We start from the raw sequence: 27,418 nt of genomic DNA on the forward strand, positions 1-27,418 counted from the left end.
TAATTAAGTTGTAGGGTATAAAAACAATTACAGAAATTTGTTGCATTTCTATATACTAATAACAAATTGTCAGGAATAGAAATTAAAACAGTCCCATTTACAACTGCATCAAAAAATAAAATACCTAGGAATAAATATAACCAACACTAAAAACTAGCAGACACCAATGAAAGAAATTTAAACAGACTTCATGCTCATGGACTGGAAGAATCAATACTGTTGAAATGTCCATACTACACAAAGCAATCTATGTGTTCAATGTAGCCTATCAAAATTCCAATGGCATTTTGTTCACAAGGATAAAACAGTCCTAAAATTTGTATGGAAATACAAAAGACCTGAATAGCCACAGCAATCTTGAGAAAGAACAAAGCTGATAGCATCACTCTCCCTGATTTCAAATCATATTACAAAGCTATAGTAATGAAAACAGTAATTGGCATAAAAACAGACACATGGATCAATGAAAAATAAATAAAGAATAAATAAACTCACACGTCAGGTAGCAGGACTACATCAAGCAAAAAAGCTTCTGCACAGCAAAATGAAAACTATCAACAAAAAGACAGCTTACTGAAAGGGTGACAATATTTACAGATCACATATACAGTAAGGGGTTCATATCCAAAATATGTGAAGAACTCACACTCAATAGCATAAAAACAATTTAAAAATGAGCAGAGGATTTGAATAGACATTTATCCAAAGAAGAGATATAGCTGGCCAATGGGTAAATGAAAAAGGTGCTCAATATCACTAATCATGAAAATGAAAACCACGAGATACCACCTCACATTTCTTAGGATGGCTCTTGTCAAAAAGACAAGAAGTAACAGGTGTTGGAGAGGAGGAGAAAGGGAGCCCTGTGCACTGTTGGTGAGAATGTAAACTGGTGCAGCCACTATGGAAGACAGTACGGAGGGTCCTCAAAAAATTGAAAATGAACTCCCATACGATCCAGCAATTACAATTCTGGGTATTTATCTAAAGAAAACAGAAGCACTTAACTCTAAGAGGCATATGCAGTCTTACATAGTCAAGGTAATGGGAACAACCTAAGTGTTCATCAACAAATGAGTGGATAAAATGTGGTGTAAATATATATGATAGAATAGTATTCAGCCATTTAAAAAAAAGAAATCTTCCCCTTTGTGAAACATGGATAGACCTTGAGGGCATTATACTAAATAAGTAAAACATCAAACCAAGAAAGACAAATACCATATGATCTAAGTGCTATGTGGAATCTAAAAAAAATAAAACCCAGCTCACAGAGAACAAATTGGTGGTTGCCACAGATAGGGTTGGGAGGTGGGGAGTGGGTGTAGAGGGTTAAAAGCTACAAACTTCCAGTTACAAAATAAGTTACAGGGATGTAATATACAGCATGGCAACTATAGTTGATAATACCATAAGGCATATTTGAAAGTTGCTACTAAATTCAATCTTAAAAGTCCTCATCACAAGGAAAAAAACTCTTAACTATGGATTGTGATGATGTTAGCTAAACTGTGGTGATCATTTTGCAATATATATATTTTTTTAAGTTATATAACAATGCTATCTATTAACAAGGTTTTTTTGGGGGAGATTGTTAAGTCAATATTAAATGCCTTAAAGAAGTTATATGACCTTCAAATAGTAAGGAGTATAACAAATCTCTTTGGGAGGGAAATGTTTTTAGCTAATGAGCTAATTAAGAACAAAACAAAATAGAAAAATGTCAGGATTTCCACAAGGAAATAATTTATTTTTTCTTTAGAATTTGGCTCAGAACAGTAACATAAAAATATTTACATTAAAATAAATTAAAATGTGATCATTTTAGCTTGTCATAATAATTATGTTGGAATATATTAGCTTTTCCATGAATTTAATAAAAATGGAGATCTGGTTTTATAGATTCAGTACCATTCTTCCAAATATTTGGTATGAAACTTGATAGCAATGCAACTGTCTGGTATATACAGTGGTTGTAGATTTCACCAAGGAACAACGGATGCCCCTTCACAGTACACTGACTGGCCCCAGACACTGGTGGCCAAGCCATCAAGCTTCCTTCCCAGGAATCAACGTGGAATGTTTCAACCAGGACCTGGAGATTATTTCAGAGCTGACAGAGTTCTAGGAATCAGCCAACCTCTTTTCACATTAACCCACCAGGAAGGAAGGAATTCAAATACAATAATCTTGATTCCTTCATATGTGAACAAGTGAAATAATATGTTGTAGAAACCTTCAAGTTTTCCTAAAATAATAAATCTTAAAAACATACGCTAATTTTTAGATTGTCTAAAAGTACCCATAAAAACCTGTCACTAGACGAAATACTATATTGGCAAAATTTCCACAGCATACAAGAATATTTTATTAAATTCATCACTGAGAGTGTCAAGGATAAAGCAATTCATTTGCTACTGAGATACTGTGAAAGCTTTCGGTAGCCTGGAATAAATCAGAATATATTTGCACTTTGGAAGATTTTGATATGAATAGAGCTTGTGTAGCTTAGCAGAAAAAGCACAGAGGGACCTGCCTCAAACCTTATCTTTAAGACTCATTAGCCACGTGGCTCTAGGCACACCACTTAAGACTTAGTTTGGGGTTCTATAAAATGGGAATTAAAACACCTACCTTACTGGTTGTGAGAATTTAGAATAATGTATATGAAGCACCAAGTTCAGAGCCTAGCACACAGTAGGCACTTAATAAGTGGTGGCTATTAGTATTTCTTCCAGGTTGAAATTGATAGCAAGAACCTTGGCCTCTGTATCTTGACACCAGTACAGGCGTGGAATCGTATTTAGCCAGAATCCAGATTCACAGATGTGGGCTCTGGGCAAAAGTGAAGTCACTCAGTCGTGTCTGACTCTTTGTGACCCCACGGACCGTAGCCTACCAAGCTCCTCCATCCATGGGATTTTCCAGGCAAGAACACTGGAGTGGGTTGCCATTTCCTTCTCCAGGAGATCTTCCTGACCCAGGGATTGAACCCAGGTCTCCCACCTTGTAGGCAGACCGTAAGTCTGAGCCTCCAGGGCTCTAGGTATATGACGCACAACAAACCCTGCCTTTATCAGTACTCCAGCCATATTCAACACCACGTGAAAAGCTGCTGAAGAGAGACGCCTGTTCTCAGCAACAAAGATCCTTCTGGGGTGGTTAATCTCCTTTCAGAGGCTAAGTCCTAGTGGCTTCTCAGCAGTCCTTAAGAAGATAAGGACAAGGTCCCTAAGGCCACTGTAATTCAGACCCCGATCTACAGTTGCTCAAGATTCTGAGAGAGTAATAGCAAACGACATCTTTCAGCAAGTGACGTACAGCAGTGAGAGATACGCCTGATATCTTGATTGTGGCCATGATTTCATATAGATGTCAAAACTTACCGAATTGTGCACTTAAAAAAATACCTCAATAAAACTGCTTTTTAAGAGTTTACTTAAGCCTTTTGTGGTGGGATTTCTTTCCATTCCCTGACTGGATCCCTTTCTGTGTTCTGAATTTAGGGTCAGAGGAGGAAGGATTAATAACTCAAAACTCCAGTATCAAGGTCCCACCCCAAGCAAGGCCTGCAGGTCTGAGTGGTACATCTAGTAAACGGAGTCCCAAGGCATCCTTGGCTACTGTTGTAGCTCCTTTTGGCACAGAAGAGTGTGACAAGGTTTGAGCTGAAATAACCCCAGGAGGAGCAGCATCTACAAAATCAGGTTGGGAAAAGTGACTTTGGAGGAGGAGACTAAAAGCAAACACTTCTCTGCCGTAGTCACCTGCCAGGTTGCCTAATAAGAAATGCTCATCTAGGAGACAACCTGGTTCCACCAAGGAGCTCTTGCATCTCTGTCCTCGTGCATTCCCGGGAGGCCTAGTAGATCCTGCGAGTCGTGTAGTCCAGAACCATGCTGGCGGCGCCGAGCAGAGCAGGTTCCACCAAATCTGAAACCACCACGTCCACGTCCTGAACCGAGGACAAGGCTTGCTGGCGGATGACGTCTTTGACAGTGTGGATGTAGTGACTGGCTAGGACTCCAGAGAGGATCACAAGGGAAGGATTCATAGTGTGGAGGATGTTCACAACCCCAAGACCTAAAGCTGTTCCAGCTACAGGAAAACAAAAATTAAAATAAGTTTTTGGGAGAGAGCCCAATCCAAAGTCAAAGAGGAATGTGAAAAGGGCACTAGCCAGGAATAGTTCACCTACACGGCCTCATGGGAAGCAGTGCTTTTACAGCTGTTTATGGACTTTGCTGGTGATCTAGTGGTTAAGAATCCGCCAGCCGGTGCAGGGGACACAAGTTCGATCCCTGATCTGGGAAAATCCCACATGCCATAGGGCAACTAGGCCCATGTGCCACAACAGCTGAGGCTGCGCTGCAGAGCCCATAAGCCGCAGCTGCTAAGCCCATGCATTGCAACTGCTGAAGCCTGTGTGCCCTGCAGCCCGCACTGCCCACCAAGAGAGGCCACTGCAATCAAAAGCCTGCACGCTGCAACTCGACAGAGCCTGAGCTGCAGCGAAGACCCAGCAGAGACACAAGGGGAGAGGGAGACAGTGCTGCAGACGGCCCAGTCAGGAGACGGGCAGGGGGCCCACACAGACCGTTCTCCAAAGACGACACGCAGACGGCAGCAAGCACACGAAACAGTGCCCAACATCGCTCATCACTGCAGAATGCAGATCAAAGCCACAATGAGGCGTCATCTCACACCAGTCAGAATGACCATTATCAGAAAGTCTGCAAACAGTAAATGCTGGAGAGGGTGTGGAAAAAAGGAAATCTTCTTGCACTATTGGTGGGAATATAAATTGATAGAACCACTACAGAGAATAGTAAGGAAGGTCTTTAAAAAACTAAACATGGAGAACAGAAGAAGTTCCTTAAAAACTGAAGATAAAACTACCACGTGACCCAGTAATCCCGCTACTGGGCATGTACCCTGAGAAAACCATAATCGAAAAGACACATGTACCCCAATGTTCATTACAGCACTGTTTACAACAGCCAGGACAGGGAAGCAACGTAGACGTCCATCAGCGGACGAATGGATAAAGGCACTGCGGTACATAAATATAGCGGAATATTACTCAGCCATAAAAAGGAACAAAATTGAGCCAGTTGTAGTGATGTGGATGAACCTAGAGTCTGTCACAGAGTAGGTCAGAAAGAGAAAAATATCATAGATTAACGCATACATATGGAATCTAGAAAAATGGTACTGATGAACCTGCTTGCAGAGCAAGATGCAGACACAGAATGGATCTGTGGACACGAGGGGTGGGGAGGGGAGAAGTGGGACGCATTGACATGTATACACCACCACGTGTGAAATAGCTGGTGGGAAGCTTCAGCTCCTGCTCTGTGATGACGTAGAGGAGGATGGGGGGAGTGGGAGGGAGGGGAGATACATATATACACACTTAGAGCTGATTTACACTGCTGTACAGCAGGAAATGCAACCCTGTAAAGCATTTATACTCCAATTAAAAAATAAAAAGGCAATGCTACCAAATACCTTGAATGCGATTCCTTGTTGTCTCAGTAAGCAGAAAAATTACCTCTGGACAGACACGACAGAGCACTGATCCTGAGGCCGGCTGGGCACCTGCGGGCACTCCAGGCTCCCCCCAGGCAGAGCTGCCCAGGGCCGTGTGCTCACCTGTTCTTAAGATGCTCTGGGCCTTCGCGTTGCCCAGTTTTGCAGCCTGGATGAGATGGAGTGCGCCCACAGCCTCATCTTTTGGCACGGACATCCCTTCCACCAAGAGCTGGTCTTCTGTTTGGGCAGAGGCGAGAAGGAGCAGCAGTCATTCACGAGCTGCAGCAGCCCCGTGGGAAGGCCACACTTACAACTGTGTCTGTGGGCAGCAGGCCCCCAAGTGGGAAGATGATCATCTTTTTTCACACTTGCAAAGCTTTGCAATCATCATAAATATACATCTGCCAAAGAGGCCTTTGCTGCCTGGTTATACATCATCCAAAACTTCTCTAACTAGAAAATCCTCCCTCGCTTCTCCATTCTGTATTAAACAGTCGTGAAGTGTTTTTTCCTCCAAATTACCAGAACTCCTCTGCATTCATCCCCTTCCTTGTCTAGCTGAGATGCCAGGCCGCTGCCAGTGCCCCACAGCAGGAGGGCCCAGCGCCTCAGAAGCTGACAGGCCTGGGTTCAGCTGTCAGCTCCGCCGGCGCCGGCTGTGCCACCTTGCCCACATGCGTCGCCTCCACACGTTTCTCTTCTAAGACTAGGGTGACGAGGCCTACCCTCGCAGGATTCCAGCCGCTGGCCAGAGGAAATGCTAAATGAATGTATATATCTCCGTTGTTATCTACCCCAACGCTGCCAAGTCACCAACCTAGATCACTCTCCCTCCTCATCGGCTGTTGCTCCGTCTCTGATGGGAGAAAATCCCAACCAAGCAGACGGTTATCTAGACAAAAGCTGGGGGCTTCCCATCTTCAGGGGCCCTCACAGCCGCCCTGCCCACCCTGCCATTCCCCTTCATAGCCCTTCTCAGCCTTCATCTCCTCAGACTGTCCATCCCTGCCCCCACTACCGGCACCTCTGACTTTAGACAGAGGACACCTCCAGGCAGGAGCTCCCTTACTCTCCTGCCCCTGCCTATGAACAGGGCTGTGTTCTCACACCCTGGCTCTCTCCTCGCGCCCTCCACTTGGGCTTTGCAGCTCACTGCCCCCTGCCTCCCCAGGGGCCTTGTAAGGGCGCCCCCACTGATCCTCCCCTGTGTTCTCAACGCTCACTTCTGCTCCCGCTGTCTCCTCGCGCCCTCGCTGTCTCCCCTCCACCCATGCGAGCACCCAGATTCCTCGCCCTCGAGGCATCCTTCCCTCCTCCTCAGGGTAGTCCGTTTTCTGCTCCCACTACCTGACCAAACTTCTTTAAGCATTTATCCCCATGAGGGCAAAAACTGATTCTTGGGGGCAAAAAACTTCTCTTTTTATACAGAGAGTACATAAACAAACAACGTATCTGCGGTATTCGAGTTTCCTGGGGTGGAATGATCAGGAAAAAGTGTCCAAGCACTTAGACTTCTTAGGGGGTTGGTGATACAAATGAGGTGGGAAATCACAGTTTTCAGGGCTCCAAATGGTGCCCGTCCTCAGGGTCAAACCAGTGAACTTTCCGGTTTCCCTGTCCTCAGCACTTGACACTGCCCACCGCTCTCTCCCTTTTGGTGCCTGTGGCTTGACCCTCTCCTGGTTTTCCTCTCTGCCTACAAGTACTGACGTTTCGCTGGATTCCACCCTCAGTTCATCTCACTCCAGGTCTCACTCACAGGCTTAAGAACCACCTCAATGCCAAGGATTCCAAGCCCAGCCCCATCACCTCTCCTGAGCATCAGGTCCCGGTGGCCAGCTGCCTTCTGCGCACTGCTCCTCACACCCCACTGGTTCCCAACCATCATCTTCTGCCAGACTGCTCCTTCTCTTATGTTCCCAACCAAACACTGCAAGTCACACACAGCACTGTCCCCCTGAAAGCCATCCTCCATTCAACTATCACTGTCTTCCCAGAAAACAGAAGTTTGGTGAACAACCTAAAATTCAGATCTGTCTTTTTCCCTAAAATTTTTTAGTGGCTTCTCCAATTAGCTGCTGGTCCTGGCAAACCTCTGGCTATACCCTGCCTTGCCGTTATGCACCAACACCTCTGTTTCCTATGCTTGGAAGTGTTGCCTGGCTCATCCAAACTTGCCTCAGTAATTCGACTTACCCTCTGACTTTCAACTAGACAGCCTAAGGCTCCCTTCCCTATATGGAGAGGGCTGGGGGGGACACTGATGTGCCTCCTGTATGCATCTATGCTCCCTGGCCATCATCCTCAGTGCCCTTGACACACCATATTGTAATGACATTAAATGATTCCCTCTTATATTCGACTGGAAACCATCCTGATTTTTATAACATGTCCAGAAACAGCTATAATGCAAAAGACCTCTCAGACTTGAAAAATTGTGTATGTTTATCCATTTACTTCTCCATTAAATCTGTATTAAGATACCCAACCTGTGTCAGGGGTTGAGAAGACAAAAATGAAAGTAATCTCCCCTGCTCTCCTGGAGCTCAAGACCCTAGTCCCTGTCCACTGCTGGAGGGGAAGAGTGTTAATCGGGGTCAAAACCAGGGAGGCTCTGAGCTTCCGTATGCGGAGTCCTGACTTTCCTCTAGAGAGTGAAAAGCTTGAAAGTTCTGGCTTCCAGCATTCAGCCCTTTTTGGAGTATCTACTTCGAAAATATCTACCCCTTGGCTATTTATCCGTCAGGTGAAAGAAACCCACCGTCATGTAGCTTTTTGGCTTCCCGCTGCAAGGCCATTCCGGAGGCGTAGGCTTCAATACAGCCGTGGCTTCCACAGGAGCAGTCAGGCCCGTCCAGGGACACCACGATGTGGCCCAGCTCTGCGGCGCAGAAGGAGCTGCCGTGGATCAGTTCATGCTGATGGATGATGCCCCCGCCAATCCCTGCGGTGAGAGACGCCAGTCACTGACGCGGCTCTGCGCCCGACACAGAAAGCTGAGCCCTGCCTCCTGTCTACCAGGCTTCAGGATGTATCTGAAGGTCCTGTGTGGCGCCTGCTTCCTGAAACAGCTAAAACTTCACCAGGCACCAAAACGCCACCTGGAATCCTTTTGGATGGAAATGTTTAGCTGATCCTCTGACGCCCTGTGTTGCATCTGCTTGGAGTCACTGTGATTTCAACTTGGTTCTCACCCAGGTCCTCTCTAGCACTCAAGGGAGAGCCTAGCAGCCCCGGAAGCACACTGCTCACAGGCAGGCTTCCGAGGTAGCTCTGATGATGCGCCTTCTCATGGTTCTCCTGCTGCTCCACTCTCCCCACCGCCTCATTCCTGGGTCTCAGAGTCACCTCCAAAATAAAACACCCACACCAAACTCCTGCCTCAGGCTCTGCCTTGGGGGAAATCTGAGATAAGATAAGCTTTTTAAAAGGTTTCATACACCACCTGCTTTTTTTTTTTTTTTAAACACCTGCTTTCTTAAACAAAATAGTAAATAGTTTTGGCTCTTCTTAATGCCACCTTGTCTAAAAATGTATGATTCAACAATTATGAATATCAGTGAATTTTTTTGGTCATGGAGCTGAGGAGTTAGAAAGGGCCTTCTGCCTGAATGGGTGCTGCATTTTAGAGCTGCCCTCTCTTACTTTCTGTGGCGCCTACTCCTCAAGCCGCACTCCTCTCTGCAGGGTATCACTGGAGAAAAATGGCAACCCACTCCAGTGTTCTCTCCGGGAGAATCCCAGGGACAGAGGAGCCTGGCGGGCCATGGTCCATCGGGTCGCAGAGTCGGACAGGACTGCAGCGACTAGGCACGCACTCCTCTGAACTGGGAAGTGACATCCGAGCTGTCAGCACCGCGTCTGAGACCAAGGGCACGGCCCGCGTGGGGAGGGGCTCTGACGTGGAGGTGAACAGCACACAGGGTTTGCAGTGAGGAACGTGGAGACTGAGTGTCGCCTCCAACACTGACTGGCTGAATCCGCTTCCTCGTTTGAAAAACGAATTGGAACATCAGCAGAAGTGACCAAGGAGGAACTCCAAAAGTCCACCCCTCCACTAAAGCAATGATAAACTAGTAAAAACTGTCAGAATCAACTCTTTTTGGAACTCTGGAAACTAACCAAACATTTACAGCAAACAGGGGAATTGAGAGAAAACAGCTGAGTCTTAGGGATTTCTGGCATCTCCTGGTCCCATCACCCCCACCCTTCACCTCCCAGCTTGGCAACGGCCATGAGTTACCGCCTGCATTCCCAGTGCGGACGGCAACACTGGAGGGAGGAGAAGGAACTAGTCTCAGAACACTGGGGCGGTTTGTTTAGACCTGCTTGGTGGCTCCCGGAGGACGAGCTCAAAGGGCTGGTCTCTATCTCACCCTCCTCAGAACTCTCCCAGGGCTGAGGGCCTACCCAGGGGGCACTTGTCAAAGACATTTAAAGGCAAGATAGACTTATTAGTTTCTACTGCTTAGGGCAATGGATGATAGTTGTGACAAACCAAAGAGAGTGGGAAGAAAAGCTGGGGAACCAGCAGTGAGAAGCTCTGGGGAATAAGGGCTTTGAAGAGCTCTGACGATTCCTGGCAATTTAGAAGGTCACATTCATGCCCAGGGCCGGGCACATGCCCAGAAAAGCCCTGGGCATCCTCAGCTCTCACCTACAGGCTTACTCAAGCAGGGAGGGAAGGTGAAGACTGCCTGAGTGGTGAAGGTGCCCAGCACACACCCAAGATCCGAAGCGGCCGTCTCTACCCCTCTTACCTGTGCCTGTGATGAGCGTCACAAAGTTTTCAAGGCCTTTTCCTTGGCCAAACTTCCTTTCTGCCAGGGCAGCACAGTTGCCATCATTGTCTACCCACACAGGGAGATGCAAAGTGTCAGACAGGGGGCTTCTGAGGTCCACAGAGTTCCATTCGTGAATCAGTTTGGTTGAATGCAGCACAATTCCTTCCCGAGGGTTTACACGGCCACCTGTGGAAATGCCTGAGCTCCCCAACAAACACAAGGAAAATAATTCTGTTGAGCAATCTCAGAGACTATGCTGGCTTTCTGGGCTTAGAACACAAATTATTCACCCAAGATCTCCTAAAACAGACATTACCAAGGACTGCAAGGTAATGTAAGGCTAAACCTGTGCCCCCCAACAGACTGACAGTTCCATGATGCTTTTCACAATGTTTGCGGAGGGCCCACAGGCGGGACTGGAGCCGTCTACACACGCGACGGTGACCTGACGTTCCGCGTCACGCATCAGAACTGAGCACACTTTGTATGTGGCAGTGAACATGCTTGGACATGTAATTCAGTCTCACCTACTCCCAAAATTCTGCAGTTCAGTTTTACAGCTTCTGCTGCGGCTTCTACACACATCTGTAGGATTAAATTAATCCTCTCTTCATACGTTTTAGGATTGAACTGAGTATACTTCTTAACTATTTCACCCTGAAAGAGAAAAACCAGATCTGTCTCACTGGTCTTAGCTGAGGAGTATACAGTGAATCTCTGACCTTTTTCATGATAAGTCAGACATTGCTTTAGCACAGTACTGCAGACTCAGATGACTGCTTGGGAAGAGAACCCTTGCTGGCTTGGGCCAGCCCTAGGTTACACCCAACTAGTTTCTAGGAAGCCACTGAAGCAATGACAGCTCCACAGCCAGCCAGGTGGGCCCTCTCTTCTGGCTAATCTGAATCTTCACTAAAAGATCATATTTTACTCTTTTAGGCTGATAAAATTCCCTGTTTAAATACTGAAGCAACTCAATAAAAATGCTAAGTAAACATTAATCATCTCCTATAACTGAAGCCAATAATGGTATCGAACCATGATGTTTATTAAATTACTGTGCTTGGTGACACAGTCCCTCCTAACTATTCTTGTTTTTAAATTTTTTTTCTGTGCTCTTCCCACTTGTGTATTCTAAGTAAATTTCAGAAAATGTTGTTAAACTTTAAAAAACGTCACTGAAATGTTGACTAAAATTATGTTAAACTCAATTTGGAAACTCTTGGCATTTAAAAAATACTCAGCACTCCCATCCAGGAGATTTTTCAAGGCTTTCTATTTTATAGTTTTTAGATGTTCTTTATATAGGTCACATAGTTTTCTGGTTTAGATTTTTCTTAGAAGTTATGTTGTTCTAAATATGTCTCTTTTTCCATTCTTCTGTTACGAATGACTTTTTTAAAAAATGCATTTATTTCTGGCTGTGCTGGGTCTTCACTGCTGTGTGGGCTCCTCTCTAGCTGCGGTGCGTGGGCCTCTCTCTGCGGTGGCTTGTTGCAGAACGCGGGCTCTAGAGAACCATAGGGCTCCGGCGGCCGCAGCGCCCGGGCCCCAGAGCGCTGCGGGGCTCTGGTGGCCGCAGCGCCCGGGCTCAAAGCACAGTCTCAGTAGTTGTGCTGCACAGGCGTAGCTGCTCTGGCATGTGGGATCTTCCCGGATCAGGGATCAAACCCATGTCTCCTGCACTGGCAGGCAGATTCTTATCCACTGAGCAACCAGAGAAGCTCATTAATGGCTTTTTATCCATTTCCAAGGGTTAAAACTGTCACTAATGATTGTCACTAAAAATAAACCTCCTTGTGCTTCTTGACCTTCACTGTGCATCAGAATCACCTGGAAAGCTTTGAACAAATATTGATGCCTGGTCCCTACCCCCAAAGACTGGCATCTAACTAGTCTGGTGTGGGGGCCAGGCATCCATACAATTTTTTAAAGCTTCCATGTAACACTAGGAATGTGCAATCAGGGTTGATAAATACTCACCTACAGAAAAACTCAAATCTTTATCTGCAATTTCATATAAGTAAAAGTTACTGATACTTACATATTTATCATAATACCTAACGATTTTACTCAGTTGTGTTATTTTACAAGCTTGTTGGTTTATTCATATTATCTGCAAGTAACGTTTTTTTATCCTGTGCACAATTGCCATTTTTGCTGTTCACTCCTTGCTTTACTCCCTTCCTAACTCTGAGAATTATGTTAAATAATGTTGCAGAAAATATCCTTTTCCACTTGATTTTAATAAGAGTATCTTTAGACCTGCCACTATTGAGGGTGTTGGTCATTGATATGGAATATATGTTAAGAACCCTGGAGAAGGAAATGGCAACCCACTCCAGTACTCCTGCCTGGAAAATCCCATGGATGGAGGAGGCTGGTGGGCTACAGTCCATGGGGTCGCAAAGAGTTGGACACGACTGAGCAACCTCACATCATCATCATCATCATATGTTAAGAAAATGTTTTTCTAGTAATATTTTTAAAATTAATTTATTTATTTAGTTTTTGGCTGCTCTGGGTCTTTGTTGCTGGGGCACTTGGGCTCAGCCGTTGTGGCGCACAGGCTTAGCCGCTCCTAAGGCATGTGGAACCTTCCTCGAGCAGGGACTGAACCCATGTCCCCTGCATTGACAGGCAGATTCTTGGAAGGAATCACCAAGGAAGTTCCCTATTAATACATTTATAGGGGATTCCCTGGCGGTTCAGTGATTAGGATTCCACACTTTTACTGCCAAGGTCCTGAGTTCAATTCCTAGTCAGGGAATGAGATCCCACAAGCCATGCAGTGTGGCCCAAAAGAAAAAAAAAATTTATAAAGGAGGCCCTTTGGCTTCACTAGATAAAATCATGTTTTGTTTCGCTTTTTTTAAATTGATCTAAACAACTTTGTGTTTAAAGTCCTTTATATTTCTCATGGACTCCTGAAACTTCATACACCTATAACATTTCAAAGATTTTTCTGGTAATTTTATTCTTCCTTGTTATATCATCGAAGATTATTTTCACACGGATGTTTTGGTGTTTTATAAAGGCTCTGTCAAAGTTATGGTGCTGGTTTGCTTAAGAGATTGAAGGTATGCTGAATTCAACTAAAATCATGATCCAGAGGAGAAGCAATTCCCCTCACCATCTGAAGATACCCTCCCCAGGGCAGAGAGAGTAGTCAACATGCTCCATGCTGTTAATGAGTGTAGCATTTCAGGTCCCCTGCATGGTAGATGCCCTCTCTGGTGTCTAATGGGTCTCCCATTGTCGACTCAAATCTACAAACTTGAATTCCTTGAGAATTTACCTCTTCAAAATGTTAGTGATTAGTAAAATAGTAAGACAAGCATTGTGATGGACCTTTAAGTCAATACTATTGGCAAATGATTACAAGCTCTTGTGTATGTTTATAGTCCTACCTTCCAACCATACTTTAAGAAAATCAACTACTCATGTGGGATATAAAGTTATAACCTTAGGAGTTATTTTACCTTCATGCTGACTATTGCAACTCGGAGGTTCGTCCCGCCAAGATCAACAGCCAAGGCACTTAGAGTTTCAAGAATATGGTCAATATCTTGAGAGATGTTATCCTTCACAGGAGGAAAACAAAATTTCTTTTGTAGTGGCTCTTGAAGATCAATAGATTTGAGAAACTTCAAAATCCTTGGAACAGCATTTCCATCCCCATATATCTTTGAACTGCAATGTCCAAAAAGTCAACTAAATTAAATGTTTCTCTTGCACATATTAAATTATATGGAAGACACAGTATTACTGGAATCTGAAACTTCAGGTAATTAATAGTTTGGGCTTTTTCCCTTTAAAATATAAAACAACACCTGGATCTCTTCAGCAACACTTACTTAAATACCTTCATATTATCAATGGAATATCTAACACCACTGTTGACTGAAATACAACTATTTCCAGACTGAGATATCACTAACAAAAATGCCAATAAGATCAAAGGAAAATTATCTCTTTTAAACCAATATATCATAGTTTGGGATAGTTAAAAAAAGAAGTATTTTTTTGCTTTTTATCCTTACTTTTATGGGGAAAAAGTTATTTTCAGAAAAAAAGGTTCAAGTAAAGGAAAACGTCTTTAATTTGAAACAGAAAGGACAGTCTAAATTAAAATGCTGAAATGTACTATTTTTAAAGAAAATCAGTTACATTATTTTCTAATACTTACAGAAATTCAAAATAGGCTAAAGCAATATTTCCTGGTAGAAGTGCTACATTAATTAAGACAAATAAATTATTCTCCACTGGAACCCTTGGTAGAGTCACAGCGGTATTAACAAGCCCTATCTCACCAGCAGACAGGGACCCCTAAGAATGCAGAATGAGAATGCTGTTAGGATGACTAAACAGTTTGAAAATGGTGCCTAAGGCAGCTCCCCTTTTAAATCACTTTAAAAGTATACACTCACCAAGGGTACTGTTTACCAAACTGAAGGTGCAATGCTTGCAATATTTTGTCTTGGGTATCAGCATCCCGGACATGAAGGACATTCTCCCCTAGGTAAGTCCAGTGACGTCATGGTGATTCAGAAGTGGGAGAAACCAGAGAAGACAGAAATGAGCAGTGTGTCGTGCTCATAATTAGTCCTGAAACCCAGAAGGCTTCAAACAAGTCGTCTTCTATTAGAGAAATGAACTTTTCTACTTTATACCTTTGCAAGCACTCTCGGCAATATTTCCATATATCAGATACTTGAGGGCCATAGATTCCTTTATTCCCAAAGAGAATAAATCAAGCTTTGGTTTGAAATAAATAAGGTAATTAATCCAGTATCCACTTGCCACTCACAAAGTCATCCAGCACATCCACTCTCTCCATCTGCCCTGACTTCCATCTACTCAGCCAGTTGCTGGATCAGCTGGTCAGGCTAGGGCATCAGTCAGTTGGCCAGTCAGCTGTTAATACAGGCACATTCTCTCCATACATTTTCTCACCAATTTGAGGGAGTAAATACAGTGACAATGACATGTTTTTCAGTGGACTTGGCTATGAAGAAGAGAAGAGCAGAAGGGTAGTGGCTAGGGAGAGGTGTGGGGTCAGGGAAGGGGTTGTTTTGTAGTTTTAAGATACCAGAGGCCTAGGCATGTTTAAATGCTAAGGAAGCTAAAGATACATGGAAGAGAAAGGATGACTGATAGTCCTTGAGAAGGCAGGAGGGCGGGGATTTAGAACACAGAAGGCTGAGCAGTGGACAGGCAGGGGTGACCCCACACCCCACACCCTCCAATGTAAAGCAGGGAAGAAGGAAAGAATGGAGAGCATGTGTTTGTGTGAGTGTGGTGGCAGAAAGGACACACTGCTTTTGCTAGATGACCCTGGTGCCAAATCCAGGGTTCAATTCTCTGTTCACGTCTTGTTTGAGCTCTCGGCATCATTCAACGTCATCTCCTTGAAACCCTTTCTTTTCTGGGCTTTAATGATATTACACTCCTGATCTTCTGGCAGCTCCTCTTCAGTCTTTCCTCCTGGCTCTTCCCTCCTCATCAGAAAGACTCCAGAGGTTGGTCCTGGGCTCCATTCTCTTCCCTATTTGCATGTTCCCCCCTGGGTAATCTCATTTCATCCCTTGGTTTTAAATGTCAGTACCATTCCTGGCAGAGTGTGCCATTATCCTCAATTTCCTTTGTACCAGTAGCAGAATTTTTAGTTTGGCATCTGATCACCCAGCTAAAGATTATACGTATTTTTCAGCTTCCCTTGGATGTGGCCAGGTGACAATACTCTATAGGATGTAAGAAGAAATACTTGCAACTTCCAAGTTGTGCTTTTAGAGGGAAGGGTATCTTCCCCTCTCCTCCTTTCCCAATGGCTAAAATGTGCCAAAGTGTCAAGTGACAGCAAGAGCTGGAGCAACCATCAAGAAGACAGACAGAAAAAAAAAAAAAAGATAGATGGAAGCTAAGTCTCCGATGACTTACCAGTGAGAAACAAAGAAAATCTTTTTGAGGCACTACTTTCTTGTGTCTGTTACAGCAGCTGAACCGATATCCTAACACCACCCATTTGCCAATCACTCTCAAATTTCTATCTTCAACTTCAGCTTTTCCTGGAACAATATAGCTGCTAGCCTGCCATCTCCACTCCCATATCTAAAAGGCATTTCAGACTTAACATGGCCATCAGAGAACTCTTGGGCTTGCCTGGTGGTTTATCTGGTAAAGAATCCGCCTGTAATGCAGGAGACCCTGGTTCAATTCCTGGGTCGGGGAGTTCCTCTGGAGAAGGAATAGGCTACCCACTCCAGTATTCTTGGGCTTCCCTGGCGGCTCAGACAGTAAAGAATCCGCCTGCAGCGCAAGAGAGCTGGGTTGGGAAGATCCCCTGGAGGAGGGCATGGCAATCCACTCCAGTATTCTTGGAGAATCCCCATGGACAGAGGAGGGCTACAGGCCATGGGGTCGCAGAGAGTCAGGCACGACTAAGCGCAGTGCAGAGAAGTCTTAATCCTACCTGCTCCCAAACTGCTCCTTCTTCAGGGTCCTCCGTATCAGGAAAGAGAACCCCCACTGCTCAAACCAAAAGTGTAAGGGTATTGTTGATTCCCTTCATTTTACTGGGCCCAGGGAGATGAAAGGCTAGCATTCATATACTTAAACATTTAAACACATTCTTAAACACAACTATCAAAGACCATAATTAACTAAGAAACTTTTAGCTCTGCTATTACAAAGACAATAAAAATACAAGTAGAGCCCTAAAAACTTTGGTAATATGTGTACTATCTACAGGTTTCAGGCTACAGTTGGTCATTAACCTCATTTACTCATTTATTCATAAACATGTATGGCAGCACTGATACATGCATACTTGTAATAATGCAAACACACGTAGTAAGCCTAGTCAGCTGAAAGATAAAGGTAAATACCTGTTTCTCTGCCAATCTGACGTGTTCCTAAGTTGATGACAGGTGTTCCAAAAGCGCCAACCTCGCGCACCCCGCAGCTGCTGTTCCCAATCATGCAACCAGCGTGGGCAACCAGCTGTATAAACTGGTCAAACGGGACGTGCTTAACGGCCCGGAAGTTGGGGTGGTGCTCAATGCCCTTCTTCCGCATCACTCGGACCATCTCTTTGCTCCCTGTGAAAAGAGCCAACTGTTAAATGGTTTACGAGATAAACGAAAAATGTTCACAAGAAATAACAATAATGGCTATTCTACTGTGGTCAGTGGGATCACTACTTTCCTAGAGACACTCAGCTTCTAAAGTTTATATCTGTTGGCTACTGCATTTTCTCATGGATGGAAACTGGAGGGGAGAAACTAAACATGAAAATACAGAGTGGAGATTTACAAGTATTTCTTTCCTATTAAGTTTCTACTAGACTTGACAATAATATCACAAACTCTTCAATCTACTGAAAAATTGGTGATCCTTTGAAAATCAGAATACATTTCAGAATAGAATGGCCTTCAATGATAAGATGAGCAGGACAAGAATGTCAGTCAAAAGAAGACATGATAGAAACAAAAAACTGGAAAGGTAGGTGGCATACTTTCAAGTTCAATTACCTGCATCAATATTTGGAAACAGAACTAGGGTCCGCTTGTTAAATGAGATAAGTGCATCCAATGTTAATTCAAACATTTTTATGGAATGCTTAATGTCAGTGGTCACAGGGTGCTGGAGAGCAACAATGTAATCTTTAGGTTTTACATCATCACCTGTTTAAAGAAAATCAAATCACATGGCTTCATTAATTAAGAATCTTACAGGAGGAAGGAGCAAATTCTGAAAAGCAAGACCCCGAAGTCTATGCTTTTAAAAATTCTAAGGAAAAAACAGTTTGTCATAATCTAAGCAGGGCATGTAAATTAGGACCTAACAATAAGAACTTTTAGCAACAAGTCCAAGGATTCTTCAGCAAACTTTTAACATTTTACAAAGGTGCTTGCTACCACAAACAAAATATAAAACTTTAAATAGCAGACACTAGACTTCATTGTTTTAAAATCCAAAATATTTCAAAGTGTTAGAAAAATGCGACTCTTTCCAGTTTTTAACTGGTGTTTCTAATGACTTATCGTCAATGAGTAATAATGTGTTGCAAATCAGAGGGTTCAGAGACTGGTTGAGCATTAAATAAATTTCATATAATGCACAGGAGCTTCCCCACTCTCACTTACCAGATTCAATAGAATGCCAGTGTTTCTAACTCTGTTCAAAAGACCAGAAAGGCTTAACTCATCCCCAGGGCTCTCAAGGACAGTTCCTCAGCAAAAATGTAAAGTGTAAAAATTTGGATGAAGAGTGCTATGTCAAATAACAAACCATTTTGCAACAGCGCCTATGTTATCCCATAGAACTGGAAATTAGTTCTACTTGCTAATTTTTAAAAATTATTTATGTTTGCTGCGCTGGGCAGCGACTGCTGTTGCTTCACGCAGGCTTCCTCTAGTTGCAGTGGGCGGCGGCTCCTCTTCGTTGTGGTGTTCGGATTTCTCCTGCTGCGGAACACGGGCTCTGGGGCGCTCGGCTCTCGGTAACTGCAGCTCCCGGGCCGTGAGCTCGGGCTCAGTAGCCATGGTGTAGAGGCTGAGCTGCTCCATGGCACGTGGGATCGTCCCAGACCTGGGATCAAACCTGTCTCTCCTGCATTGGCAGGCCGATTCTTTACCATTGAGCCACCAAGGAAGCTCCTACTCACTAAGTTTTAATGAACGAATAAATTTCTTTGTGATACTAATTTTAATGAACAACTTTATCATGAACTATGTTTATCATTAATCCAAATTCAACCAGTAGCAGTTATTTTTTATGATGTAATAGTAAGAGAGATGTTACTAAGAATCTTCAGTATTATTCAAAAGACCACAGGCTCCAAAATTTTATTTAAAAAAATTATTGGACTCATCATGTTCTAAACTGCGGGTGGCGTGGGGATATCATCGTTACATTTTGGTACAAAGCAGAAAAAAGGCCTAAAGGCCTAAAAGACTCTATCAGAAACAAAGATGCCATCAACACAAACTCAGGCAATCTATTAGATATAGAGCAAGGCCATTAGAAAGAAACTAGTTCAAAGAGAATTAAAAACTTGGGGAGAAGGAAACCAACAAAAGAGGTGTCTGCTGTAACAGATATGGAAACGTGTATGCTGCAGTCTGGCCACAGGTACAAGTTAGTCTCACTATGATGTGTTACTTCTACAATGAGAATCAGCTCATCTGTGAGTGGTAAACAGAGGAATGCAGTAGCTGAGTTATTCATTCATGATTCCCCAAGACTGATTGCTAAGAACCGTAAAGCAAATGTAGACAAGCTGTGGTGAAATAGTGTATTTGTCACCAGGCCCCTCACCCCACGCTCTTTCTTGGAGTTCAGTCTGCCCATGTACTCTGTCTTGAGAACACTTATTGGGCAAGTCTCTTTGATCTTTGTGCCTTTCTTTTTTGGTGGCAATTGTTCTTTGAGAATGGGGATAAACAGAGCTTTTGTGGTCCCACGCAGAGGATCATTCTACACAACTTACTGCTAAGGGGCAAGTGGAAGGTGAAGAGGAAGAAAAATTCCAACAGTTTACCCCGTGAGAGCTTTCCACACCTCATTTATCTTCTACTTTAAGTGTGATTGAGAAATATTTGTAGTATACAGAAAATAACCCTATAACGCAGAATGCAGCAGGACTGCACTTTGTAACTTAATGCTTTATATGGAGCCATTTAAGCAGTTTCTTCATTAAAAAGGGAAAACAGAAGAGCAAAAATTAGACATCTTAAAAAAAAAAATGAAAAAGAAAACACAGGACAATGGGCTGGAGCTACCCATCCCTAGTAATAACATAGTCTGTGCAAATCCCACACTAGTTCCTCAATGTGATGTATGACTTTGACATTATCTGCCTTTGTCTCCAGAACTCAGCAGCTTCAGTCCTTCCACACATTTAAAGCATTTATTTAAAGCCTTTCCATTATGGTACCATTATTTGGTTTTGTGTCAAAAGTTCTATATTTACTATGGTATTTCTTTCATTATTAGAAATGTTAACATGTCTATTTAACTTTGCTAATATTTTTTATTAGGGCTGTTATTTATTAATATTCTGGTTACAAAGCTGTATGTTTGAGTGGCCTACCCAATGCTATTTTTCCTATAAGGAGAAGGATAACATCAGAAATTGTAGGTCTAGAAGCAGGTAAAAGCTTTGCAGAAGAAGTCTTATTTTCCCCCACTGGCTTAAAAAAAAAAATCCAGTTTTTACTATTTTGTCATTCTTCTTTTCACAGAGAAACTGCTTAAATGATTACGAATAGAATCTGAAGCCCCGCAAGTACAAATCTGTTGTATTCTGCTTTAAAAGGGTTATTTTTTATTCATTATAAGTTTTTCAGAAGACATACAAAGCTAACAGTATAACCAGAACAGAGTGCAGGAATGCTCACTTAGAAGCATGAAGGAAGGGGAGACCGAGAGACGGAAGTCTGCTTCATCAGCATTATCTCGGCAGGTTCCCTGACAGCACAGATCTGTCCAGGGGTGAGAAACACACAGAATGGGCTAAACTATAGAGTAAAAAAAATTCAGTTTCTTTCCTGTTCTAATGTGATCTGGATTTAAAATCTTAAATTATACAACCACTAGATTAATTTACTATTCATTAACTTCATTATTCAACTGATCTACCTTTTCACAGAGAGTCCTAAATACCTAAACAGACAATTAGTTCTGATTTATCCTCAAGATAGTACTCTCATTATAAATTAACCAACTGACATTGTTTGCAAATCTTTTTTCTTTGCCTCTGATTAGCAAAAAGTAACTTCCAGGAATCTAGATCATTGATCTGAAGATAAATGAACAACCTTCCTTAAGGCTTATTTACAGGGCTAACAAACTCTAATTGCACAACTATGACTTCTGCTTTTTAACAATAATCATAATCCCTTATAAGTACTTATGGCTTACTCCTTTCAACATTATCTCATCTGAGTATTTTAACAAGTCCATAAGAAAGGCATTAAATTAATTTTTTCATTGTGCTAAAAAAACAAAGGAAAAAAGATACCCATAATTCTACTAACCAGAAGTAAATATTATAAATGATTTGATGTACATACTTATCAACTTTTCTATTATGCTATTGTTTTTTATAAAAATAGCATCACATTATACAATTTGTAGCTTCCTTTTTTTCCCTTTTTGATATGTCAGGATCTGTCCCTGTAACTAAATATTCACCTGTAACGTTGTATTTAATGGATGAAAAGCATTCTGTTATATAAAAATAGCATAGATTTAAAAAATTCAGTCCATTAAGCCTACCTTTAGAAAAGATGAGTCTCAGAGAGGTAAAGTCATACCACAGGGCAAGATTTAGGAACTAAAATTTTAGCCTTCCGACTGCTAATGGTACCTTCTATACACAACAGTTACCAAAAGGACTGAAACATAACCAAACTTCGGGACAAAAGCAACTATTAGACTGAATAAAGTCTGACACATACCTAACCACATCCGAATGATGCTCATGTAGTCCTTGTTCTTGGCGGAGAGCAGCTTGTCATAGGAAGGGCAGCCTGCCAGCAGGATGCGGTCGTGGTCCTCACACATGGATATCAGGTGCTGCTCCGCGCTTCGGGTGCAGCACACGTGATAATGAGCCAGCTTCGTGATGGCGTGTCTGATGGAGTCGTCAATGGTCCCGCTGACCTCCCCCCCTTCAATGTGAAGGATCCGGATATTCATCAAGGCAGCAGAGGTAGCCAGAGCCAGGGCATCAAACCTGTCTCCATGAACAATCATGATGTCAGGCTTCAGGCGATTAAGGACATCTGGTAGCTTCACAAGGGCCAGGCCTACTGACTCCACCATGGCTGCCTCATCTTCCCCTCTGACAATCGTGTGTAACCTGGTGTTAATGTCAAAGTCATCTTGTTCAATCATGCGATACGTGTTTCTAAAGCAGGGAGAAATAAAAATGTGAGAGCATGTTCTTAAATATAGGGCTATAAAAACATCAACATTAACTCTGAAGGGAGAAATATTTCACAAAATTTCCCTGTTAAAATAAACTGAAGTATAACTTACACACAAAAATTAAAAGCATAGACTATAAATATACAGATCACTCGATTACTTTTTCTACACAAACACCCCTGTAGTCACCACCTAGATCAACACCTCCCACACCTTGCAGGTCTCACCTGTGCCCTGCTTCAGTGAGCACCTGGAGGGAGAACTTTGGAGGGAGAATTTTTTATTAGGAAAAAAGACACTAAATTTTACAGTGATCACAACTTTTTCTTTCCTTTTAAAAATATTATATGCCAACAAAGGTCTGTCTAGTCAAAGCTATGGTTTTTCCAGTAGTCATGTGTGGATGTGAGAGTTGGACTGTAAAGAAAGCTGAGCACCCAAGAATCGATGCTTTTGAACTGTGGTGTTGGAGAAGACTCTTGAGAGTCCCTTGGACCGCAAGGAGATCCAACCAGTCCATCCTAAAGGAAATCAGTCCTGAATATTCATTGGAGCTGAAGCTCCAATACTCTGGCCATCTGATTCGAAGAACAGACTCATTAGAAAAGACCCTGATGCTGGGAAAGATTGGGGGCAGGAGGAGAAGGGGACGACAGAGGATGAGATGGTTGGATGGCGTCACTGACTCAACGGACATGAGTAAACTCATAAGTCTACTTATGTAGACTTATGAGTTTACTCGTAAGACATGAGTTTACTCATTTGAGTAAACTCCAGGAATTGGCGATGGACAGGGAGGACTGGCGTGCTGCAGTCCATGGTGTTGCAGTCGGACATGACTGAGCAACTGAACTGAACTGAAAAATATATATAATATTTTTAAAAGAAATCATGGCACTTAACAGAAAAAATGTTACTTATAAAGGCTCCTAAAAAAGCAGTATGGAACCGGGATACCCGATATGGTACTATATTATACATTTCTGAATGATGGGAATCATCTCCTGAATTCTCTTCGTACGGTACCGGTCACGCAGCGTAATTCTGACTGGGGTGAAAACGTGGCTTAAATTGTCTGTAAAATGCAGTTTCAGGTCTGTCTCATGCTTCAACAGCAATAGCAATCCTCAATGCTTTAAAGTTTCCTGTTTGTTATGACTAAATTTTAAAAGATCTGACTTTTTTTCTGGAAATATATAAAACATTACTTAAAAATTAGAAAAATACAGAAAATCATCATGCATAAACCTACCACTAAGCACCATCACTATTACCATGATTTCTTTTTTTTTTTGCCATACCATGCGGCGTGTGGGATCTTGGTTCCCTGACCAGGAATCCAACCTGCACCCCCTACATGGGAGCATGGAGTCTTAACCACCGCACCACCAGGGAAGTCCCTCTTTCTAACCACTTTATACATCATTTTTTCCCGTAATATTTTAACATGATTGAGAATACATCACAGTACAATTTTGTAATCTATTTAACCCATTTAACACTATGATATTTTCTCAGATTATGAAGGATTTTTTACATACATCATATAAATGTCTTAGCAGTCATTTTATAGATTTCTTTGGATTTTCCTACAAAAGCTATGACATTGTAAATAAAGAAAATCCTCTGAGAATTCCCATAGGAATTTAATGGGATCTTAAATGTTTGATAGGATTCAAAAGTGAAGGTATCTCTAGGGTTTGGTAATGAACCAAATTTCTTTAATATAGAGCTATTGAGATTTTCTATCTTTTCTGTAGAAAAAAATACTGTAAGCTATATTTTTCAAAAGTGTGTCCATTTCATCTAAATTGATTGTCAATTTACTGGCCTAATAGCCTCCTTTTATTCTTTTAATGGCTGAGATCAGTAGTGATATCCTCTTTGTTATCCTATGTTGGTAATTTCTGTTACCCCTTCCTTGTTCTGCAGAAGCTTGTTGATTTTATTATTTTAAACAAATAACTTTTAGCTCAATTAACTTTCTTTATTGTTTAATCTATTTTTACATTTCATTGATTTTGACTCTATTGGTCCTTGATCCTCCCTTCTACTTACTTTGGGCTTCATTTTCTTTCTTGTTTATTAAAGTGGAAATGGATCCTTGACTCTAACCTCTTTTTTCACATAAGTATTAATATTTAAAATGATAAATTTCCCCACAAGCCCTGATTAACCTATAACCACAAATTTTGAGACACTGTAATATTTATTTAGGTCAAAATACTTTCTAATTTCCCTTAGGATTTCTTGTTTGGCCCCTGAGCTTAAAACTCAACAATAAACAACCCAATTTAAAAATGGGTTAAACCAAAGATGATATAAAGATGGCAAATAAGCATATGAAAAGATGCTCCACATCACGTGTCATCAAGGAAATGCAAATTAAAAAGAGATACTATTAGAATGGACAAAATCCAGAGCACTGACAACACTAAATTCTGGCAATGATATGGAGCAACAGGAGTTCTCACTTATCGTTGGGGGAATACAGAATGATACAGCCATTTTGGAAGATAGTTTGTCAGTTTCTTGCAAAACTAAACATACTTTTTTACAAGGAGCAATCATGCTCCTTGATCTACCTAAAGGAGCTGAAAACTTACACTACACAAAAATCTACAAAAATCTGCTTTATTCATAATCCCCAATACTTGGAAGCAATCAAAATATCCTTCAGTAAGAGAATGCAGAAATAAACTATCATACATCCACACAATGCAATATTATTCAGCACTGAAAAGAAATGACTATCAAGCTAAGAAAATACATAAAGGAAATTCAAAAGTATATTACTAAATGAAAGAAGAGGCTACATAATATAGGATATTCCAACAATATGACATTCTGGAAAAGGCAGAAAAATCTATGGAAATGGTAAAAAGATCAGTGACCGCCAGGAAATGGGTTGGGGGGAGAGGAAGGGATGAATGGGTAGAGGAGAAGATTTGGGAGACAGTGAACAGTGAAATGAGCGCCGAAGAATTGATGCTTTTGAACTGTGGTGCTGGAGAAGACTCTTGAGAGTCCCTTGGACTACACGGAGATCCAACCAGTCCATCCTAAAGGAAATCAGTCCTGAATATTCACTGGAAGGATGGATGCTGAAGCTGAAACTCCAATACTCTGGCCATCTGATGCGAAGAGCTGACTCATTTGAAATGACCCTGATGCTGGGAAAGATTGAAGGCGGGAGGAGAAGGGGACGACAGAGGATGAGATGGTTGGATGGCATCACCGACTCAATGGATGTGAGTTTGAGTAAACTCTGGGAGCTGGTGATGGACAAGGAGGCCTGGCGTGCTGCAGTCCATGGGGTCACAAAGATTGGACACGACTGACTGACTGAACGAAACAGTGAAATGACTCTGTGATACTATAACGGTAGATAGATGTCAATATACATTTGTCCAAACCCATAGAACTTACACCACCAAGTTGAAATCAATTAAACTATGACTTTGAGTGACAATGAGGTGTCAGTGGAGGTGCATTGTTTGAACAATATGTACCAATGAGGTATGGTAGGGGATGCCGATAGTGGGGGATGTTAGGCATGTACAGAGGAAGAGAGGTATATGGGTAACTTCTGTACCTTCTGCTCAGTTTTGCTGCAGGACTTAACACTATTCTAAAATCTATTTTTTAAAGGCATTCTTTCTTTTACATATTCGCATGTATTTTACCATTTGTAGTTACTCCTTCCTGTAGATGTAAGTTCCCAACAGGTATCATTTCTCTTCAGTTTCAAGAATCTGCCTTAGCATTTTTAGCAGCACATACCTGCTGGTGATAATTTGCTTAGCTTTTCTTTGAAAATATCTTTACTTCAACTTTATTTTTAAAAGGTACTTTCACTGGATAAAAAAATTCTGGGTTAGCAGAGGTTTTTTTCCCCTTTTCTGAGCACATTAAAGATGTTCCATTGTCTTTTGGCCTCCACTGTCAATGAGTTAATTATTCTTATCATTAGTTCCCCTGTAAGAAATGCAATTTTTGGTCTTGTTGCTTTCAAGATTTTCTTGTCTTCAACAAATTGACTATGCTATGTGTACATGTAGTTTTCTTCTTTGTATTTATCTATTAAGGGTTGTTGACCTTTCTGTATATGTACATCAATGTTGGGTTTTTCTGGGTTTTTGTTTGGTTTTTTTTAACCAAATTTGGAAACCTCTGGCAGGTATGTCTTCTAAGATTGCAACACAGCTTTAATTCTGAGACTGTACTACCTACAGAATGTTCATGTCTAACCATCTGAATCAGTAACCATAATCAGAATCCCTTTGAAATAGAGCACAAAACTAGAAATCAATTACAAGGAAAAAAAGAGGGAAAAGATTTCATGGATATTAAATGACATGCTACTAAAATAAGGGGGTTGGGGGGTGGTAAGTGAGAAAATCAAAACAGAATTTAAAAATACCTTGAGACAAATGACAAGGAAAACACAACTATACAAAAACCTATGGGATGCAGCAAAAGTAGTTCTTAGAGGGAAGTTCATAGCAATACAGATATTCCTCAAAAAAATAAGAAAAATCTCAAATAAACAACCTAACCCACCACCTAAAATAATTAGAAAAAGAACAAACAAAACCTAAAGTCAGCAGAATGAAGGAAATAAAATATAAATTTATATCAGAGAGGAAATAAAATAGAGATTTAAAAAAACAATTGAAAAAAAAATCAGTAAAACCAAGAGCTGATTCTTTGAAAGGGCAAACAAAACTGACAAACCTTTAGCCAGGCTCACCAAAAAGAAAGACAGGAACTCAAATTTTTAAAAAATTAGAAATATAAAAGGAGAAATTTCAACTGCTACCACGAAATACAAAAACCCCTAAGAGAATACTATGGACAATTATATGCCAACAAATTTGACAACTCAAAAGAAATGGGCAACTTTCTAGAAACATACAAAACATGCAGCCCACCAAAACTGAATCAGAAGAAATAGGTAATTCAGGGAACTTCTGGGCAGCCCAGTGGTTTGGTGCTTTCTCTGCTGAGGGTCAGGGTTCAATCCCTCGTCGGGGAACTAAGATCCCATAAGCCCACGCTGTGTGGCCAAATTAATAAATGAAATGAAATTTGGCACAAATGAACCTATCTACAAAAACCAGACTCACAGACATCCAGTATAGACTTGTGGTTGCCAGGGC

General features: G+C 41.9%; 1 protein-coding gene across 5 annotated transcripts in view; it reads right to left on the reverse strand.

The window, feature by feature from the left end:
* Nucleotides 1–1,723: 1,723 nt before the first annotated feature.
* Nucleotides 1,724–27,418, reverse strand: part of GNE (glucosamine (UDP-N-acetyl)-2-epimerase/N-acetylmannosamine kinase) — a 51,696-nt gene continuing 26,001 nt past the window's right edge. For all 5 annotated transcript variants that reach the window (XM_043891332.1, XM_043891335.1, XM_043891336.1 and 2 more), the window contains exons 3-12: nt 21,785–22,236; nt 17,852–18,004; nt 17,207–17,419; nt 14,750–14,837; nt 13,802–14,012; nt 10,847–10,976; nt 10,296–10,517; nt 8,297–8,479; nt 5,656–5,772; nt 1,724–4,098 (exon numbers count right to left, since the gene is read on the reverse strand). In XM_043891332.1, coding sequence (XP_043747267.1) covers nt 3,863–4,098; nt 5,656–5,772; nt 8,297–8,479; nt 10,296–10,517; nt 10,847–10,976; nt 13,802–14,012; nt 14,750–14,837; nt 17,207–17,419; nt 17,852–18,004; nt 21,785–22,236 — 2,005 coding nt within the window. In that variant the 3' untranslated portion in view covers nt 1,724–3,862. The remainder of the gene's footprint in view (nt 4,099–5,655; nt 5,773–8,296; nt 8,480–10,295; nt 10,518–10,846; nt 10,977–13,801; nt 14,013–14,749; nt 14,838–17,206; nt 17,420–17,851; nt 18,005–21,784; nt 22,237–27,418) is intronic.

This window comes from Cervus elaphus, chromosome 29, assembly GCF_910594005.1.
Source record: "Cervus elaphus chromosome 29, mCerEla1.1, whole genome shotgun sequence".
NCBI classification, from domain to species: domain Eukaryota; kingdom Metazoa; phylum Chordata; class Mammalia; order Artiodactyla; family Cervidae; genus Cervus; species Cervus elaphus.